Source organism: Tasmannia lanceolata, unplaced genomic scaffold, assembly GCF_043159265.1.
Source record: "Tasmannia lanceolata isolate RefF3 unplaced genomic scaffold, GAP_Taslan_0.1 ptg000054l, whole genome shotgun sequence".
Taxonomy (NCBI): domain Eukaryota; kingdom Viridiplantae; phylum Streptophyta; class Magnoliopsida; order Canellales; family Winteraceae; genus Tasmannia; species Tasmannia lanceolata.
In genome coordinates this window covers 3,059,785-3,081,585 of record NW_027518731.1, presented here as the reverse complement: position 1 = coordinate 3,081,585, position 21,801 = coordinate 3,059,785, and the positions used below count along the sequence as shown (strand labels likewise).

Here is a 21,801-nt window from a genome sequence, read left to right as displayed (position 1 = left end):
TAAAAAGATCTTGTAACTTTTCTTCTAACAAAAGAAGAAAAATAATGAAAAAGAACCAAGGCCCAGGAAACTATGAAGGCTACAAAAGAATAGATTTTTTTATTAATTTGGAATATCCTGGAAAATAACCCTGAGGTCTTCAGCTCAGAACAAAAAATAACGATAGCAGGCAGCATAGGTTAACTTATTCTCAAGAAACAGAGTTCCAGTTTTATGCTTTAAATGAAGGTTCTGAAAATAATAGGCAATAAAAGCATGGTGACAGTTCCTTTTCTTAGGATTTTTTCTGGTCAATCTGGAGGTTTTCCTTAGGATAACACAACAGGCAATATAGAGAAATGTAATACTTGTAAAATTATTGGGATAATATCACGAAAGTGACAAACATCAGGAAATGTCCGAAGAAAACCAGGAATTAAAGTATCAGAAACCTTAAATCAATTAAATGTAGTGTTTATAATGAAAATTAGAGTCATGACTAAATAAAATCAGAAATAATGCATGGCAAAGTGTTGATTTATTATCACTTTTGTCTTGCAGCTTGTGAGAAAAAAATTCCTGAAGTACTGAGGTAGTGATGGATTGGGATTTACGATGCACACCCATAAACATAAATTTCAAAACCCTAGATTCCGGAAGGGAAAAATCACAGGTTTTACATCATAGCAGGCTTCTCATAGGTAGCTATTAAAAAAATCACTGGTTTTATATGAAGTATCAGAGCAGAGAGTATGAGAAATGAAAATCATTTCTACTCAAACGTGGAGATCTGAAAGTGCCAAAACACTGGAATTGAAACCCTAATGCTCTGTTTGGTTGCCGGGTTTTTTTTGTTCCCGGGAGTTATGTGGGAGAAAAAAATACCCTGGGAGATAGGTGGGAAAAAAAGAAGTCCTGGAAGTATCCTGGTAAAATAAAAATCCCATGTTTGGTTATGTGGGAGAAAAAAATACCCTGGGAGATATGGTGGGAGAAAAAAAAACCTTTGTTTGGTTGCTTGAACTGTTGGGTAGAAAAAAATTCTTCTCAAGCTTATTTTTGGTTCCTGAGTTTATTTTGGTTCCAGGGGTTATCTTGGGATGGGATGAAAAGGCAATCATTACAAAAGTGGGATTAAAAAATTCACCCCACAAGTAATCATTACAAGAGTGGGATTAAAATAAACCTAGTGCTAAAAGGCAACCAAACATGGGATGGGACCAAAATTTAACTTACTCTCCCACAAAACTCCCAGGCACAAAAAAAACCCGGCAACCAAACAGAGCATAAGGGGCCGTTTGGATACTCTGATTTTAGAATCCAGGATTTCTTCAAAATTGTAGCTTAGAGACAATAGAAGAAGCGGACCAGCTGTCGTTTTTGACTTCTCGCCCTTCTTTCTATCAGCAAGAGAGTAGCAGATCCTCCCATATTTCCAGGTTTTAGAAATCTCAGGATGCAGGAGAGATTTTTAAAACCTGAATTTCTCACTTAAAATCCAAGAAACGCTGCCAGGACAGCATGTAGCAGCTTGATCATGAACCATCTTTTACACTGTTTTCAAACTAAAAACCTGGATTAAAAAATCCGCGTATCCAAACAGCCCCTAAACCTGTAACGCAACTAGACTGGAAGCTGGTTTGGCGGAAGCATGGTGGAGACTTCAAAGCCAAGATCTGTAACGCAAGTAACAGGACGTTCGAGGTCTGGCGAAATTATGGTGGAGGTAGATGGAGCTCTGGCGGTGGAGAGAGAGAGAGTTGCGTACTTGTGGATTCTCGCCCCTTCTTTTATGAGAGAGAGAGAGAGAGAGAGAGAGAGAGAGAGAGAGAGAGAGAGAGAGAGAGAGAGAGAGAGAGAGATGCCCATATACAGGCAAGGGACGTCATCAGAGAAGTGGGACCCACGGGATGGAATTTTATTCATAACCATTTAAAGTAAAACACGTAAAGCTCGGAAATTAATGAGGTTTAATTCGAGAGAAACACAGCGAAAGTCCACTCGTCAATGTAATAGATTTTACAAAAAAAATGTCTGATGTCTGACTTTTCCAACCTGCTTTATATATATATATATATATATATGAGAAAACGGTTTTCTACACGCAAGTGTAGATTAGTTTTCTACACACTACCTTAAATTACAGTGGGGGTGGGGGGGGGGGGGGTCACATTGTTTGGGTGATCCAAAGCATTCATTTGATGGGCCCTCACATTAAGGGTGTCAATTTTCGCTCGGGCTCGGAAGCTCGCTCGAGCTCGGTTCAAATCCTTAACGAGCCCGAGCTAGATCAGGCTCGGCTCGTTAAGGCTCGTTAAGAATTTAATATATTTAAATATATATATTATATATTAATATATACACAAAGGGTTGTCCAGGGAGTGAAAGGGGGAGGGAAAATATTTCACTTCTTTTTTGGAACCCCATTTGTTACTTGGGCCACCCCCCGTAGTGTAAAAAGAGTAGTCAAATTACACTAGATAGGGCTGTCCAGGGAAAATGAGGGGTGTGAACTTAATATAACCCGAGCTCGATAAGGCTCGCGAGCCTGGCCAAGCCCGAGCCCGAGCCTATTTCGAGCCCGAGCCAAGCTTTTGAGCTTAACGAGCCGAGCCTAGCCAGGCCAAGCTCGGCTCGGCTCGACTCGTTTACACCCCTACCTCCCATAGATAGGGTGTGCCCAAAAAATCAGCTTCATAGGATCATCCTAACCCTTCGAACCATGGAGGAAAAAAATGGACAGATTTGTGAAGGTTTATAAACGTCCATTTTGCCTCCACAAATCGTAGGGTTGGGATGATCTTATGGAGCTGATTTTTTGTGGACACCCTATCTATGTGAGGGCCAATCAAATGAATGGTTTGGATCACTCAAACCATATGCCCTCCACTGTATTTTAAGCTAGTGTGTAGATAACTTATCTACACTTGTGTGCAGAAACTGTTTTCTCATATATATATGAGAAAAGTGTTAAGCGCACCATTTGTTTTTGGTGCGCTTAAGTGGCTATAACGCCTCCCATTGGTTTGCTTAAGCGGGACCCAAATATTTAAACGAATGGGAGGCGTTATAACCACTTAAGCGCACCAAAAAAATGGTGCACTTAAGCGCACCAACATATTCCTCTTTCTCTCTCTCTTTTTTTTGAATGGTAGCAGAATATATTAAAAGAAGACTGAGGAAGTTCCCCAAACAATGCAAGAAAAACAAACCACACCCAAGGAACTTAAACTATCCCGGGAGATACATTTAGGGAGGAAGAAAATCATAAAGATCGAAATCCTGCTTCGAAACTCCATCTTTCGCCAACTTATCGGCCACATCATTAGCAGATCTTCTCACATGCTGGAAAGGTACCTGGAAGCCCTTGTAAGATATCTTTAATTTCGTCAAAGAAATGAAGAAAACGCCACGGAGAACACCTAGGGCCCCTAAGCCATCTGATAACATTCAGCGAATCACCCTCCGCAATACAACTTTCTAATCGGCCCCTTGCCAAGCACAGGATACCTTGATGCGCTGCTCTTACCTCCGCCTCGTTCGAATCTGCTATGCCGATTGGACCACAAAAAGCCTTAAAGACCCCACCATCACTATCTCTTAATACTCCACCAATCCCTGCTGGGCCAGGGTTACCCAAGCTTGAGCCATCGAAATTTAATTTGACTATCCCTTCAGAAGAAGGGCACCAGTGCTGGATGGAAACATTAATATTCTCCTGGCTATTGCAAACAACTCCCCACCCTTCCCACAATTCGAAGGCCGAAACGAATCGGAATAACGGAAGAGCTCAAGCCCAAGAAATAGTAAGAGCAATGACCTTAATAAATAGAAAGTAAGGAGATTTAGCTTTCCCTTCAAAGATTCGAGAGTTCCTTTCGATCCATATAACCCATAAGAAGGCCATTAGAGAAAGCCACCACAATCGCTTACCTTTTTTGCCCCATGGTGTACATGACTAGCCTGCGAACAAGTCTGGAAGAGAGGATGGAAACACCCAATTAATGCCAAACCTTTCTAAAATCCTCGCCCAGACCTCCCGAGCTACTCTACAGTGGATGAAAATATGGTCTACCGACTCCCCTGATTCAATACACATAGCACATTGATCAATAATCAGCATATTTCTCTTTCTCAGAAAGTCCACCGTTGAGATTCTATTTCTTAACGCTGACCATCCAAAGAAACATACTCTAGGAGGAGCCTTTATTTTCCATACCCTTGCTACCAGAGCATTTTCCTCATAAGGCAACAGACTATTATAGAAAGACTTGACCGAAAAACATCAAGAAGAGTTTAATACCCACAACCTTCTGTCTTCCCCTGAAGAACTTATATAGATCTGATCAAGAGTCTGAAATAGATTTGTCACCGAGGGCAATTCTCGATCAAAAAAATTCCGACGAAAGAGAGGATTCCAGATAACTTTACCAGCGAGTCGCTCATAGCAATCTTTCACTAAAACTGATTTATCAACGGCAACTAAAAAGAGGTCAGGGAATAAAACTTTTAAAGGGGAGCTCGAACACCACCTCATGGACCAGAAAGAGACCCTGTCGCCGAAATACACTCTATACCTAACTCCTCGATCAAATAGAGGAGTTAGGCACAGGATATCCCTCCATATTGTCACCCCAGGTTTGCTAAAGCTATTCATAGTAACCCAATCACCTTGAGCAGCACCATATTTCCCTGATATTACTTTAGTCCATAGTCTTGATTTTTCTTCACCAAACCTCCACAGCCATTTTCCCATCAGTGCTTGATTCTTCGAATTCCGAGGCCTCCTCCTTGAATTGGCTTGCAAACCAATTCCCAATTCACTAAGGCCATAACCCGCTTCTGCTCAGATCCCCCCCACAAAAATCTTCTTTGAATCTGTTCAATACGCTGGACAACAGACACAGGGCATTTAAATAATGATAACTGGTATATCGGTATATTGGCCAATACGGCCTTAATCAAGGTTAATCTGCCTCCTTTAGATACCAAGTTCCTCTTCCATGTATCAAGTCGTCGTTCGATTCGTTCCACAATGGGATCCCATGCACTTTTATGTGGTCGCCCTCTTCCCAAGGGCAATCCCAAATAAGATGCAGGCAGACTCTCCAGCGAACACCCCATAATATTGGCTAGACTAGAAGCTCCTTCCTCGTCTATATTAACAGCGTAACGTCTGGATTTTGAGAAATTTGATCGAAGCCCTGTTACTAATTCATAACACCTGAGAATTGCCTTAAGATTGAGAATCTTTGAGGCCTGGGGAGAGGAAAAGAGAAGGGTGTCATCCGCAAATTGCAAGTGCGAGACTTCAATCCCAGATTCGCTACATTTAACCCCTGAAATCAGACTCTCCAATCGGCCTTTCATCAACAGCACGCTGAGGGCTTCCGCAACAATAACAAATAAAAAGGGAGATAGAGGATCCCCTTGACGCAAGCCTCGAGACGATTTAAAGAAACCTTTTGCAGAGCCATTAATAAGAATGGAAAAATAAGCTGAAGATAAGCAACTTCTGATCCACCCTCGCCACTTCCCACCGAAACCCATTCTTTGTAAAAAGTAGTCCAAACATTGCCAATCCACTCTGTCATACGCTTTTTCCATGTCCAGCTTACAAATAACACCTTGCTCACCTGATTTTGCCATCCAATCCACCATTTCATTAGCCACCAACGAGCAATCCAAGATTTGTCGCTGGCCAACAAAAGCACTCTGATTCTCAAAAATGATAGTTGGAAGTACCCTCTTTAGCCGGTCCGCCAAAACTTTGGACAAGATCTTATATAGACAACCTACCAAGCTAATAGGCCGAAAGTCAGATACTTTCACTGCTCCTTTAACTTTTGGAATGAGAGCAATAAAAGTGGCTCCTGTTCCTCGATCCAACTCCAACCCATCGTGAAATGCTCGAAAAAAGGCCATAATATCTCCCTTTACATACGCCCAACAAGCCTGAAAGAAAGCAAGGCAGAAACCGTCTGGCCCCGGAGCTTTATCAAGATTCATCGAGAATACCCCTTTCTCCACCTCCTCCTCCAAAAAAGGGCTTTCCAGTCCCGAGATGCTAATAGCATCGAGAGATTTAAAGATCACCTCATCCAGCCTGGGCCGAACAATACCTTCCGCTGAATATAACTTCCGATAGTAGTCAAGAATTTCCATGGTAATCGCCTCTTTGCTACAAGATAAGGATCCCTGCACTTCCAATACCTCGATTCTATTATTCCGACGCCTTGCACTGGCCATGTTATGAAAGTAAGCAGTATTTTTATCTCCTTCCTTTAACCAACTAACTCGGGACTTCTGCCTCCATGAGATTTCTGCCTGCAGGAGGCTGCCTCTATGTTCCTCCTTTATTTTTCCCAGTTCATTCAAATCATCCTCTGAAGCTAACCTTTCCTCATCGGCCAAAGATATGTCCCGAATTCGATTTTTTAGCCATAATTGACGCTCATGGAGAGCCTCTAATCTGAGAGAATTCCACTCTTTGAGCTTTTTTTTAACAAAACAGAGTTTCGCCCCTATGATCCAGTCAGCTGCACCCTCCACTGTATGTGATTCCCTCCACCCCCCCAGCCTCTCAACCATGTTAGGAATTTCTAACCACGCTATCTCGAATCTGAAAGGTGAGGGACCCCATGAATCCAATCTTGGATCCAACAACAGCGGGCAATGATCAGAAACGGAATGCACAATCGCCTTCTGACACACTTCCGGGAACATAGAATTCCAACCAGGGCAGAACAAAAAGCGATCTAACCGACTTTTCCTTGAGTTTCTGGACCAAGAAAATTTAGCCCCCATCAGCGGAATATCAATTAGTTCATTTTCAGCAATGAAATCTGAAAACTCAATCGTATTCTGGGAAGTTCTGCTACACCCCAATCTTTCTTCGACCCTTCTGATTTCATTGAAATCTCCCCCTAAGCACCACAGATTTCCCCATTTGCTCCTAATCATGGTAAGTTCCTCCCACATCTGGCACTTCGCCGACCTATCTGTAGGGCCATAGATGCCTGAAAAAGTAACCACATCTTTGTTTCCCACCTGACCGAGAACTATTGAGATGGAAAACTGACCTACACAAGAATCTTGGATCTCCCATTTAGATTGATCCCACATAACTAAAATACCTCCTGCAACTCCTTCAGATGCCAGCGAGAGCCAATCCCAATTGGAATTGCCACCTAAACTTATGATCAGAGCTCTGTTTGCTACCCCTATTTTTGTTTCTTGAATACAAACTATAACCGGCTTAGTACTTTTTACTATGTCTTTGACCTGTGCCTTTTTTTCCAAGGACCCCAACCCATTTACATTCCAAGATAAAATCTTCATTTACAACCGGACGACCGCTGTGCACTTCCCCTGGGGCAATTTCTACTGTTCATTCGCGAATTATGAACCACTTTCTTACTAGCGGGAGATTTTTCATAATTTACATCTGATTTCAGTTTGGTTAGCTCCCGTAACATCTTCCTGACACCTTCAACACTGGAAGGATCTTCAAAGGTCCTATGATCCATTTCTCGAAGCTCCGCAACTCTGAACATGGAACGCAATTGATCTTCCGGCCCGGAGTAGGTCAATCCCAAAACTCTGCTGGTGGAAATTATATGATTTACAAAAATCTCCAGAATTTCGGATTTGGGATCGACCTAGGAAAGAGGACTAATATTTTCCTCCACACATAATACTAACGCTAGGATTTCTTTCACGGTATCTTCTCGGGAAACCAGACCACCTCCACTATACTCTGCCTCAACCGTACACTCCCTCCTACCGGCGTGAGAAAAATCGTTCGTCATTCGGCTAGAGCAGAAATCGATTAGGCCTCGCTCCGGAGAGTCCACCCGAACTTGGCTATGGCAAATTTCTTTACCGGAGACCGAACCCCCAAGTGTCGCACCAGCGTTTGGAATTAAAGCAGTGGTCGCACAAGATAGAGTATCTAGATATGAGTATTCCGAATCGTAATGATCCAAACATCCCCCCTGTTGTATACCGTGACCCTCTTGAGTATCTTCAATATTAAGCTCATCATAGGACACTCCAGTAAATGCCTCAGATAAATTGACTACTAGACGAGAATTTCCAGCCGCTACCTTATCACCAAGAAGCAGAATACAGGATTCTGAAAGCTGCGAGTGGTCAACAAAAGCCGATAATTGGATAAGAGGTGAAGATGGGCTTTTGTCCTTTGCGGTAGAACTGTCAATATGGGCTATAACCCGATTAAAAGATGAAAAAGGAGAAAGCCCTATATTATATTTTTCAGACAGGCCCAACACTTTAGGCTGAGTTGGAGGGGCCCACATCTTCTTTATACGCCGATCCGACGGATAGGGAGACTCAAGTTGAATCAATGGAGATAGGAGAACCTGGGAAGTTGAATTTGTAAAGGCTGTTTCCCGCCGTCTGGAGGAGCTTGCTCCAATCGCCACGTCATCCTGGCATAGGAGACCAGACGCAACATGCCTGACACCCGTCCCCTTCCCATTTCTGCATACGCTATCACTCACAGCATAGGACACGTAGGAGGGTAATAGAATATAGGGAGGTGCGCTTGTTAGACCTACCACCGCAGAATTACTATCTTGCGCCATTGTCTTCTCCGACCGCCCATTATCGGAGTTACAGAGAATTTCCGACCAAGTTCGCTTGAATTCGTCTGAGTGTCGAACTTTGTGTACGTCCGGACGTTTATCATTTCTTGACGCCATCACCCAGTACACTGTTTCGTCGATGCAAACCGGTAATTTCAGAGAATCTGAGGTGGTTGAAGATGTCATCAGAAAAATTAACGCTTTCTCATAACCATCACCTTCATCACATGATCCATCTGTGGCTAGCACCCTTCCAATACGACAGCCTATTTTCCTGAAATTTTCCACCACCCATGCATGTGGAGGAAGCCCTACAATCGACCACCATGAAGACGTGAAATTCCCGAAAAATTTATCCTTCCATTCACGTAGCTCTTCGAAAGGACAATCCTTGGCATTAGCCCACCGAAGTCTGCAGTCAACGTACGAGGCATCCGGGGAAGACGTTATAGCAACCTCCTCTTGGGCTATCGGAAAAATCTCGAACTTGGCTGAAATTCCCGAAGCTTCTTCTAACCAACATTTTAACTTCGTAAAATCTTTCATTGATCATGTTCTAGTTTTACCCCAAAAAGTTTGTTGAAGGTCGAATCTAGATCCCAACTCAATGGATTCAGCTCATATTTCCTCCGGGCACTGAGACAGATTGTCCATCACCTCCGGGCCTACCGCAACAACCTCCGTCTCCTGCTGACTCCCTTCGGGCTCTATCTGTCCCCTAGATTGCATCCCCTCCAAATGGTTCTGCAGGAAATTCGTGGTAGGCAGCTTCTTTACAGTTCTGGTTGAGGTAGACGGGAGCTGACGTTGGAAACCAACTGGGATATTACGGTCAAAACCCGACCACACCTTCCTACATCGGTAACATTCGGGACGTCGTCTGAAGTTTAGGAATCTGCACTTGGAGCATCGCCAGTCCCCCAGGTTACTTGCTTTTCTTCTCTTTATAACCCTTTGCAGTCTCTCCTCTCGGCGGCTTTTTTTAATCTGCCACCGGACAACTGAGGACCCCTGGCTGTCATAGTTGCGATTTCCAAGATCAGATTGGGAGAGAAATCTGTTCGACTCCAAACCACTAGAGCGCATATTCTTCGTGAACTCCTCCATTCGACCAGCTGAAATATCCCAACCTGACCTAAGACACAATGTGCAGACCCCTCCCTCCTCCTACGTCCGAGGAGGAAACGGAAGGAGAAGAAGAGTTCGAAATGGAAACGCGACAGATACCGAAACGGAGTATGATGAACCAGAAGTATACACGGTAGGAGAATCAACCTCTGAATCAGAAAGTGCTGCCACCGAAATATACGAAGGAGGAGATGAAGAAGAAGAACAAGAGGAAGAAGGAGAGGAAGGAGAAGGCAGAGAGACTACGGAAATTGAAACCCCCAACGAAGAAGAGACAGTTAGGGCCCGCCGGAGGCGAAGCCCAACTCCTGACAATCCCTCCTTTGAAGCTTTTCTGAGAACCTTGCAAAACCCATCTCCTCCTCCGATCTAACCAAATCCATAATATGCAATCCTGATGAAGAGAGCAACCGTTTTACTCTTCAGGAAGATTCGAGCAAATAAAATCCAAAACAACTAAGGATTTCACTCTCCTCTTTCTCTCTCTCTCTCTCTCTCTATATATATATATATATGAGAGAGAAGAGTTTCTACACACTAGTGTAGATAAGTTATCTACACACTAGCTTAAAATACAGTGGGGGCCACATTGTTTGGGTGATCCAAAGCATTCATTTGATGGGCCCTCACATTAAGGGTGTCAATTTTGGCTCGGGCTCGGAAGCTCGCTCGAGCTCGAGCTCGAGCTCGGTTCAAATCTTCAACGAGCCGAGCCCGAGCTAGGCTAGGCTCGCCTCGGCTCGTTAAGGCTCGTTAAGAATTTAATATATTTAAATATATATATTATATATTAATATATACACTAAAAGGGTTGTCCAGGGAGTGAAAGGGGGAGGCAAAATATGTCACTTCTTTTTTGGAACTCCATTTGTTACTTGGGCCACCCCCCCGTAGTGTAAAAAGAGTAGTCAAATTACACTAGATAGGGCTGTCCAGGGAAGATGAGGGGTGTGAACTTAATATAACCCGAGCTCGATAAGGCTCGCGAGCCTGGCCAAGCCCGAGCCCGAGCCTATTTCGAGCCCGAGCCAAGCTTTTGAGCTTAACGAGCTGAGCCTAGCCTGGCCAAGCTCGGCTCGGCTCGACTCGTTTACACCCCTACCTCACATAGATAGGGTGTGCCTAAAAAATCAGCTTCATAGGATCATCCTAACCCTTCGAACCATGGAGGCAAAAAATGGACAGATTTGTGAAGGTTTATAAACGTCCATTTTACCTCCACAAATCGTAGGGTTGGGATGATCTTATGGAGCTGATTTTTTGTGGACACCCTATCTATGTGAGGGCCAATCAAATGAATGGTTTGGATCACTCAAACCATATGCCCTCCACTGTATTTTAAGCTAGTGTGTAGATAACTTATCTACACTTGTGTGCAGAAACCGTTTTCTCATATATATATGAGAAAAGTGTTAAGCGCACCATTTGTTTTGGTGCGCTAAGTGGTAATAACGCCTCCCATTGGTTTGCTTAAGCGGGACCCAAATATTTAAACGAATGGGAGGCGTTATAACCACTTAAGCGCACCAAAAAAATGGTGCACCAACTTATATATATAGGGGAAAGTGATTGTGAGCGGCCCCTCATATAAGCTTATATGAGGTGACCGTTAAAAACATGGTGGGCACACATTTTTGGGGTGATCCGAACCGGTCATTTGATAGGCCCTGACGTAGATAAGGGGTGCCCAAAAAATCAGCTCCATAGGATCATCCCAACCCTTCGTACTGTGAAGGTGAAAGAGGGGAAAATGGACGGGTAAGTGGGCAAATTTATACCCACCCATTTCCCCCTCTTTCACCTCCATAGTTAGTAGGGTTGGGATGATCCTATGGAGCTGATTTTTTGGGCACCCCCTATCTACGTCAGGGCCTATCAAATGACCGGCTCGGATCACCCCAAAAATGTGTGCCCACCATGTTTTTAGCAGTCACCTCATATAAGCTTATATGAGGGGCCGCTCACAATCACTTTCCCCACACATATATATATATATATATATATATATATATATATCTATATATCTATATATATATATATATATATGAGGAAACTGTTGGTGAGCTTAAGCTCACCAAACTTATGGTGAGCTAGCTTTTCCAATCACATGGGTCCCACATTTTGGGGAGTGATCCAAACCATTCATTTCCAAGGCCTTATCATAGATAGGGGGTGTACCAAAAATCAGCTCCATAGGATCATCCTAACCCCTCCATTTGTGGAGAACAAAAATTGGGCAATCACTTTCCCCTATATAAGCTTAAGCTCACCAACAGTTTCCTCTATATATATATATATATATATATATATATATATATATATGAGAGAAGAGTTTCTACACACTAGTGTAGATAAGTTATCTACACACTAGCTTAAAATACAGTGGGGGCCACATTGTTTGGGTGATCAAAACCATTCGAACCGTGGAGGCAAAAAATGGACAGATTTATGATGGTTTATATACGTCCATTTTACCTCCACAAATCGTAGGGTTGGAATGATCCTATGGAGCTGATTATTTGGGCACACCCTATCTATGTAAGGGCCCATCAAATGAATGCCTTGGATCACCCAAACAATGTGGCCCCCACTGTATTTTAAGCTAGTGTGTAGATAACTTATCTACACTAGTGTGTAGAAACTCTTCTCTCTCTCTCTCTATATATATGTATCTGTGTGTGTGTGTGTACTAGTATTCTTGGCCCATGCTATGCATGGGAGTAAATTGATTGGTCCCGCCCATCAGAAAATGAGGTGTAGAAACATATATATATATATATATATATAGAGGAATAAGATTGTGCGCTCGACCGCACCAAGCTTAGGTGCGGTCGAGGGCCCAAAACTCATGTGGGCCCAAGTTGTTAGGATGATCCAAAGCATTTATTTGCAAGTCTGTCCATTTTGTCCTCCACGTTTGGATGGGTTAGGATGATCCTATGGAGTTGATTTTTTGTCCACACCCTATCTATGATGGGGCCTTGCAAATGAATGGTTTTGATCACCACAAAAAATGTCGGACCCACCTGTTTGGGCCCTCGACCGCATATAACCTTATATGCGGTCGACCTCACACTCCTTTTCCTCATATATATATATATATATATATATATATATATATATATATATATATAGAGAGAGAGAGAGAGAGAGAGAGAGAGAGAGAGAGAGAGAGAGAGAGAGAGAGAGAGAGTTATGTGTGTGTGTGTGTGTGTGTGGGAAAACACTTTGAAAACGGGATTCTTAACTCAACTCAACTCCACTAAGCCTTTGTCCCAAACTATTGGGGTAGGCTGATAAAAACGGGAGTGAGATCACCATTGATTTGACCATTTTCAAGTTGTATTTATTGCTTTTATGGTGATTTAGTGGGCATGGCTCTAATGGTTGAAGCCTGTTTTTTTTTTTTTTTTCTCAAGACGGGATCCAGTTTTCCTTGCAGTGCTCATATATATATATATATATATATATATATATATATATATATATATATATATATATATATATATATATATGAGGAAAAGGAGTGTGCGGTCGAGCGCACCTAAGCTTAGGTGCAGTCGAGGGCCCAAACACATGGGTCCCACATTTTTTGTGCTGATCAAAACCATTCATTTGCAAGACCCCATCATGGATAGGGTGTGTACAAAAAATCAGGTCCATTGGATCATCCCAACCCCTCCAAAAGTGGTGGGCAAAAATGGACAAATTTGTGGCAAACGGTGTCTGTTCATTTTGACCTCCAGAAATGGATGGGTTAGGATGATCCTATGGAGCTGATTTTTTGTACATACCCCATCTATGTAAGGGCCTTTCAAATGGATGATTTGGATCATCCTAACAAAGTGGGCCCACATGAGTTTGGGGCCCTCGACCGCACCTAAGCTTTGTGAGGTCGACCGCCCAATCTTATTCCTTTATATATATATATATATATATATATATATATATATATATATATATATATATAATATGAGGAAAATGATTTTGAGCTTGAAGCTCATATAGCTTATATGAGCTTGGGGGCCCAAACACATGGGTCCCACATTTTTTGTGGTGATCCAAACCATTCATTTGCAAGGCCCCATCATAGATAGGGTGTGTACCAAAAATCAGCTCCATTGGATTATCCGAACCCGTCCAAAAGCGGAGGGCAAAAATGGGCAGATTTGTGGCAAACGGTGTCTGTCCATTCTGCCCTCCACTTTTGGATGGGTTAGGATGATCCTATGGAGCTGATTTTTTGTACACACCCTATCTATGTAAGGGCCTTTCAAATGAATGCTTTGGATCATCCTAACAATGTGGGCCCACATGTGTTTGGCCCTCAAGCTCATATAAGCTATATGAGCTTCAAGCTCACAATCATTTTCCTCAATATATATATATATATATATATATATATATATATATATTTATATATATATTTGATTACTATACATCAATACTATGTATTATATAATTATAAATAATGATGTAAAAGAAGGAAAAAAAAATCAGGTTTGTCCTAGTACCCATGTTGATGAACTTTCTAGTGGAAGTGCATATTCGCGTCCTAGGAATGAGGAATGGGTGCTTATCTCAAGGTTTCTGGTCTAGTGTGTCTCTCATGGGTTGAGGCTGAAGTCTTTCTGGCCTTTTAGGCTATGATGATACCATTCACAATAGCCAATCCACAATATATAAACATATACTGAATTTTTGAAGCCAAATAAAACAACAAAACATGCAAAATTTTCTCGATGGGAGCACCCCTCTTGGAATAAATCAGTTCTATAAATTAAGCTGCAGCAATAAAATTGATGATGTACTGACCTTGGTATAGTCCCAAAAATATATGCAAATAAAGGGGAATGAAAACCCTATCCTCGGTGATTCACAGCTGTAGGATAGAACCTTTTCCTTGAAGAGATACAACACCCGGCGCCCTTTGGTTCGACTCCGGATCATCAATCTTCAAATATGGAATTCCTACACACTTGAAATATATGCAGAAAGATGGAAGCCAGAGAAATTTTTCTAATTCTCTCCCAAAATTACTTCTCTATTTTCTTTTCATAAATAAAAGTCCATCCTCCAAAGACACTACAAATATACAGGGCTCTTTGTCACTGCCTAACAACCTAAACCTACGAACAAATAAGTGGAGTTTTCTCCCGCCAAAACCCATGACACCTATTCCTCTTTAGAAGCCCCTTTAGATCCTTAAAAATTGGATTTTTACCTTCTTTTTAGACGACATTCCTCCCCTAAAATTTGTGTCCAATCCAAAGTGCATTCATTTTCATTGGACTGAGCTCCCTCTCCCCTTGCTCCTGTTCTTTCATATTTTCTGGAAGGACGAAATGCATCAAGAAATGATATTCTATAAGTGAAATCTGATGGACAAGATGAGGTAAGTCTTGTTATGCTTTGCATAATGTTATTTAGTGTTGTTTGGATGCCTAATATTCCAAATTTAGAATTTTTTTCTTTATAGTTCTTTCTCCTTCAATGGAACTTTCTTACTAGGTTCAAAAGTTTGTAGGGTAGGACAGTGGTTCCATAGGGGTCCGATATCCCCCCATGACTGGGTGGTGGATGTGTGAAGTTGCTTCTGTCATTATACATGGGCACTTCTTTCATGAGGAATGATTGATAAATTTGCCAAGGGACCTACATTGCCTAACAGACTTCCAATTTCAATTATCTCTTAAATTTTTGTTATGTGAAGTTTATTTAACAGTGCCTTGAATTAGATGGATTTGGATTCTGGCATGAGTTGACATCACTACCAAAGACCTGCTAGGGACAAGTTATACTGATTATGTTACATAAGTACAGCATGGATATATGACATATTAGTGGTATTTACACTTACAATGTCAAATACAAGTTTGGCTGCCATTTGTGTCTGGGTTACATACAAATAAAGACCTCATCATTTTGTCCAGTAAGTTTCATGATCAAAGCAAGAAATTTAGATATTTCTATCTTTACCGAAGTTCGCATAATGTATGTTGATTTATAGGCATTTGGCCATGCTTAATTCTTAAATAGGACATTGTAGTACAGTGCTTGTTGATTTTTCTTAATACTCCTTTGTACTATTATCGTCCTTGTCTTTTATTTTTTATTTTTTTATTTTTGTCTTGTGCCCAGTGGAGGCGACTGCAGTATGAAGTTGAAGATGCTAATGAACTACATAACGAGGAACACCTTGCTTTCCGAAAAGTATGCTTCCGTGCGGTGCGAGTGATAGGGTCCCTCTGATTTAGGCACTTAAACACATTTTTACTGTCTTCATGAGCTGCATGGGAATTCATGGAGAAAGAGAAATAGCATTTTAATTCTTCCCTTGTAAATTTTTGCCTCCAGTTTATAGCCTCCATATCAAAATGGCAATGAAAATCCAGCCTTTATATGACAAACCCAAATATGAAGAATGAAATATCAGTTCATCAGGGTGTTCAGTCATGAAGGTTGGTCCTCATTATGGTCTTTTATTATACTTACAACCACAACCCACCTCCACCCAATGTGAGAATGGGAATGAAAATCAAGAACAGAAAGAGAAGAACAAAAGAGCCTCTTATATTGGAAAGATCTTCAGATATGATTTCTGTAAATTGATCTTTTCTCTTCTGTCGTAATTGCTGTACTCTTAAACCTGTTATTACATCAAAATTCTATCGATTTTCTCGGTTTTGTTTCCGTTTCCGTTTCATTGAAGTACTGGAATTTAAAAAACACAAGCTGAAAGAAACTTTTTTAATTCCAAGGTGGTTTTGATCTATGTATATGGTGTGAGGTATCTTTTTGCTATGTTTTGTTGGACCTACTTATTAACAGTGTAAACAGTAAGGCCAGTAGTATGCCATGTGTAGAACAGATTGAACATCCAACACCTGAACATACTGAAATGCAGGGGAATTTTGTGAGCAGTATAAAGTACCGTGCATCATATTACTTTGCAGAGGGTTATATATGTATGCATTTGAAATACATTAGTAAATTGGCATATAGATTAAATTACCAAAATGCTAAATTTCCAAATAATAATATTAGTAATTGGCACGTGTACGGAGAAGCTCTAATCAAAGCGGGCGAACAATAAGATCAAAGTAATTTGATGATGGACAGGATCATGGAAGGGAAGCTGCTTTCATGGCCTCCAAATACAGGTATCCTACTCGGGAAATTGGTTTCATTTGCTATGCTTTATATGCCTGGTTCGGCCGATCCATAGCTATATCCGTGGATTAACTTGATGAATATAGTAAGTTCCTGACAAGTCCATGGAAGGCCCCGAGTGTTTTCAGTGCCTTTAAATGCAAGTCCCAATGACTCACTGACAGTATACTTGACCTTCAAAATCCCTCACGACTAAACCCACCAAACCCTCCTCATTGGCAGAATTTGGATGATAATTTCCATGAATAAATGAGGCAACTGATATTGGCACTGCCATGTCTTGGTAATTATACAATCTCAGCAAAGAAATCTCCAAAAAGCTCTCAAAAGTTGGTTAAAACGGTGAAAACAAGCGGAGTTGTGTAATTATCAAAACATGGCAGTGCCAAAGCTATATATATATATAATTGCCAGGATGATTTAACATAAGGATCAAAGTAGACGTGGCTGATTGGAAAACCAAAATCAATTCTTGTCCAAAATATTCTTCCGGTGATGATTTTTTCGCACCCCTGGTAAGTTGAATTGTGGGAAGACTTACGCTTTTTGAAGTGAAATCACCTTAAGAGGGGGGCGTGTTATCCTACAGGTGGGGGTGAAAAAATCATGGCCCTATTTTCCCCATATAAAGATGATTTTGCACCTATGGTTTAAGAAAATAGGTTAATCAAATGGAGCTGCTCAACTAATTAATGCTCAGTCATCTTTTGGTGAATCAATCGTGTCGCTCAATTCTAGGATCCCATCTGGGCATGTGTATGAAATCAAGACCGTTCATCCTATAGAACATCATGAGGGAACCCACCTGGGCTTTTGACTAATCTTGACAGTTCATCTGATAGACTCAATGCTCCATCTCTGATGGCCCAAAACTCATGCCAACTGGTAACAATAAAATAACCCATACCGTTTCTTTGATGGACCTGATGAATCAAACATGGGACCCACCGAGTAATAGTTATTTGATCTCATTGTATTTTGAAAAGTGCAACATTTTCTTTCTGTTTCTGGGAATGAAATTCAAGCACGACTCCAACTTCATTACAGACATGACAGAGGGAAACTATGAAATAAAATTTAGCCGTGCTTAGGGTAAATGAAATCCGAGATTTTAGAATGCTGAGAACTCTCCTGTCTCCATAATTCAGAGTAATTAATAAGAGTTTTGTATTTGGAGTGTGGCGGTATAGTCCAGTATTTCTCAAAAAGCACTCTAAACAGCCCATTTTGAAGGATGACCCAAACCGTCCATTTTTTTTGCCCTGAAAATCATTTCTATAGGATGATCCCAACCCTCTGATACAGAGGTTTTCATGCATTGACGCCCTCCATCGAGGATGCTCGATTGGATTTTGTGGCAATGATCCAAAATAATTCTGGGCCCGAGGATATAAATCCAATACACACGGTTCGGATCTAGTTGTTATGCTCAAATTTGGTACATTACAGTTCGGGTCCTTTGGATCCGTCGGATTGTTTACATTGTTTGCAATAATATAGACAATTAAACTAGTTAAAACTAGTGTTTAAAAAGCTCCTTCACTTGCATCATTGTGGGGTTCTTATGTTCTTGAAACAAAGGCCAACCCACCCCCACTATTGGGGCAACAGATGATCTTCCAATTAATCAGATGAACTTTCTTGACAACATAATCATCATTCCACAAAACGTTCATGAAGATCATATCAATTCTATTTAGCACATAAATAGAAGGAAAGATAATATGTGGGAATATTAGAGAGAGATGCCTTGAGTAGTGTAATCCTCCCAGTAAGACATGAGATAGGTACTTCCACGACTCAAGACAAGACTCAATTCTCTCAACCACGAATCCCAATCATGATTGATGAGAGAACACCAAGGGGAAGACACAGATGTTTTACAGGGGGAGAAACAAAACTGAAGCCAAGGACAAATGCAATAGATTCCACCTTATTGCACTCTATGTTGACACCGCACACTGAAGATTTGGTCCTATTGATTCTTTTGCCAGTGGTCTCCTCAATAAGGGAAATGAGGACGCTAATCCGGGCAGCTTGGGATAATGATGCCTAACAGAAAATAATGGCATCATCAACATACCAAGGATGAGAAATTAGAGGGCTACACAGGTATGCCTCCAAACCATAAAGAAACCCAAATCTGCATCTTTAGATATAATTAAGCTAATGTTCTCTGATGCCAGAGAGAAAAGAAACGGAGAGAGATCCCATTGCCTGAGGCCTCTCGAGCTTTCGAAACCAACTTGCCCACCGTTAACAAGGATGGAGGAATGGGCAGACACACAACACTCAATCCATTTTCTCCATTTAAATTCTAACATCATTTTTCTTTGAGTTGATAAAAGAAGGGTCTCTTCAAGATGGTCATAGGGCTTCTCAAGGTCAAGTTTAAGAAGCATACACCTAGAACCAGACCTTTTTGGTGAAATCGATAATTTCACTAAGATTTTTCTGCTAGATTTGAAACCACTTTGATTATCTACCACTAAAAGATGCATATTTGGCTTCAGTAAGGCCTTGTAGATGATTTTGTAGATACTACAAATCAAGTGGATATATCGAAATATGACATTCCTAACTTTAGGAATAAAAGATATAAACATAGCATCGAAAGTAGAAGCATTGCCATGAAAAAAATAAAAATTTATCCTTCGCCTTCATAAGATCGGGCTCAATGATCTCCCAAAATTTTTGGACAACGCATAGGGAGAAACAACACACCTTCTCACAGAAAAACAAGATTCTAAACAGTAGTTTTCTTGAGAAGTAGAAATCAGCAAAAACCCAAGTCATCCGATCCCAATTTGAATAATTTACAGAAATAGTGAATACTTTCCTCTATCTAAGCCCTGACTTCATTGTCTAACCAGACACCATCAATTTACTAAAAAAGGATCCCTGGATTTTTGCCGCCAAAAGAATTCTTCTTGATTACCAATCCTAATCTACTCGTTCCTAAAGGATTCTCTAAGGATAAAATCAATGGCGATGAAAGGATCATATTCCTCCTTCCTTTTTTTTAAGGCATATTCCTCATTCCTATAAGTTTGATACATCGTCATTCTTTAAAAGTTTGTCCTCACAACAAGGTTTTTCAAAGGCATCCTACTCCAATCACGAAGGACATTGCGAGCCATAAGTTTGCAAACCAAACCAATCCAATGGCTCACATCCAAATGGAAGGACTTCCACCACTCACTCATGAACGGCTAGAAATCATAATGAGTAACCCATACCTTTTCAAACCTGAACAGGGCAGGCCGTCTCAACTCATTGTCGGTGCCAAAGAGAAGTTGGTAAAAAATTGGGTTGGGGGGGGGGGGGGGGGGGGGGGGGGGGGAATCCTTTGGAAAGACCTAGGTAACACCTAATCCGGAGTTATGAGAAATCTATCTAACCCGCAAAAAAATGGGGGCTCTCTCTACTGGACCTCGTAAATTTCTCTCCATGAAGAAAGAGGCTGCTAAGATCATGGCTTGCAATGACGTCAAAGACTCTGGACAATGCGGGGGATAAAATAGAAATGCAATACTTTTCGCCAGTCCATCTAACCACATTAAGAACTCTAGCAACATCACCGCCCACGAAATATGGTACGGACACTACAACGCTCAGCCTAATGGAGCTCTCTATTATCATCATTCAACTAAGAGAATGAACCAAATACAACAGTAGTGACAGGGAACATATCTACCCCTATGGATCTGACCACTTTGAATAACAGAGGGGTCCCATAAAACCCAAATTCCTCCACCTAAACCTATTAAAAGGATGACGGATGCCATAGCCCCATCCCAAACAGAGTGAATCTTAGAATAAATGAAGTGTTTGATGATTGACCTTCGGAACCAATCTCACCAAATATTTGATTATCATTCAATACTTGCAGTGCAACATGGTCCTGCATAAAACTATTAGATCATTCAGTTAAATGTAAAACCAATAAAGTTATACATCAATACAAATAATCTTACCCAGGAATTCACATATGCAGAAAACAAAACCATTTCCAATTATTCAAAATGTGTGTATCAGAATAATTTCATAGGTTTCGCAAAATTGGAATCCCATAAAAAATGTTATCACACCCAGAAATCTTGCATTACGAATTCACAAACCACAACACAAAAAATCACAGATTTACAGCTTTTCCAAGATCAATATAAACCAGAATCATTTCGTCTACATATTATCCAATGAATTCACACTACAGGTTCACAAACGATGGGTTTCCATTTCATCCATCAATGAATGTGCATCCAAATTATTACAAACATACTGAAGAATACAAGACCACCAAGAAATATACTTTAAAAAACAGATAAAACGGAAATCACAACTCCCCTTTCTCTCAACCTTGGCATTAGTCAATAAATCAAAATATTTCCACATGCTCTGGAAAATGGAAAACTTAATCTTGCACTACTAATTCATATGCTCATAAAGTAACTTTTCAACATTAGCATGTATCAAAATCATTCAAACCACAATTGGTCCAATGCCAAGTTACTAATGCTAGATTAAGCATTCAAAATCTTACGAAAAACAAGTCATGACAAGATTCCAATTCTTCTAACATGAAAATCCTTCTCTCTTTCATAATTCATGAAACCCAAACTGAAAATTTGCCAAACCCATGAGACCAATATCTTGGGTTTTTTACCTTTTCCATCCTGGATACAGAATCTTAACAAAATAGGTCTCTTAGATTAAGCATTCAAAATAGTACCAAAAACAAGCTATGAAATATTCCAAATTTTCTTACAAGAAAATCCTTCTATCTTCCAGAATTCATGAAACATACACTGAAAATTTAACAAACTCATGAAAAAAGGCTACTAATATTGGCACAACAATGTTTTGATAATTGCATTTACCCACCCTCGTTTCTTTTTTAACTCCTTGGTAG

At 40.8% G+C, this 21,801-nt stretch overlaps 1 protein-coding gene across 1 annotated transcript in view; it reads left to right on the top strand.

Annotated features, from left to right (window-relative positions):
• Positions 1 to 16,491, top strand: part of LOC143864689 (cullin-associated NEDD8-dissociated protein 1-like) — a 55,380-nt gene extending 38,889 nt beyond the window's left edge. Inside the window, exon 29 of the mRNA XM_077375443.1 lies at positions 15,858 to 16,491. Within this exon, the coding sequence (XP_077231558.1) occupies positions 15,858 to 15,954 (97 nt within the window). The 3' untranslated portion in view covers positions 15,955 to 16,491. The remainder of the gene's footprint in view (positions 1 to 15,857) is intronic.
• Positions 16,492 to 21,801: the final 5,310 nt, after the last annotated feature.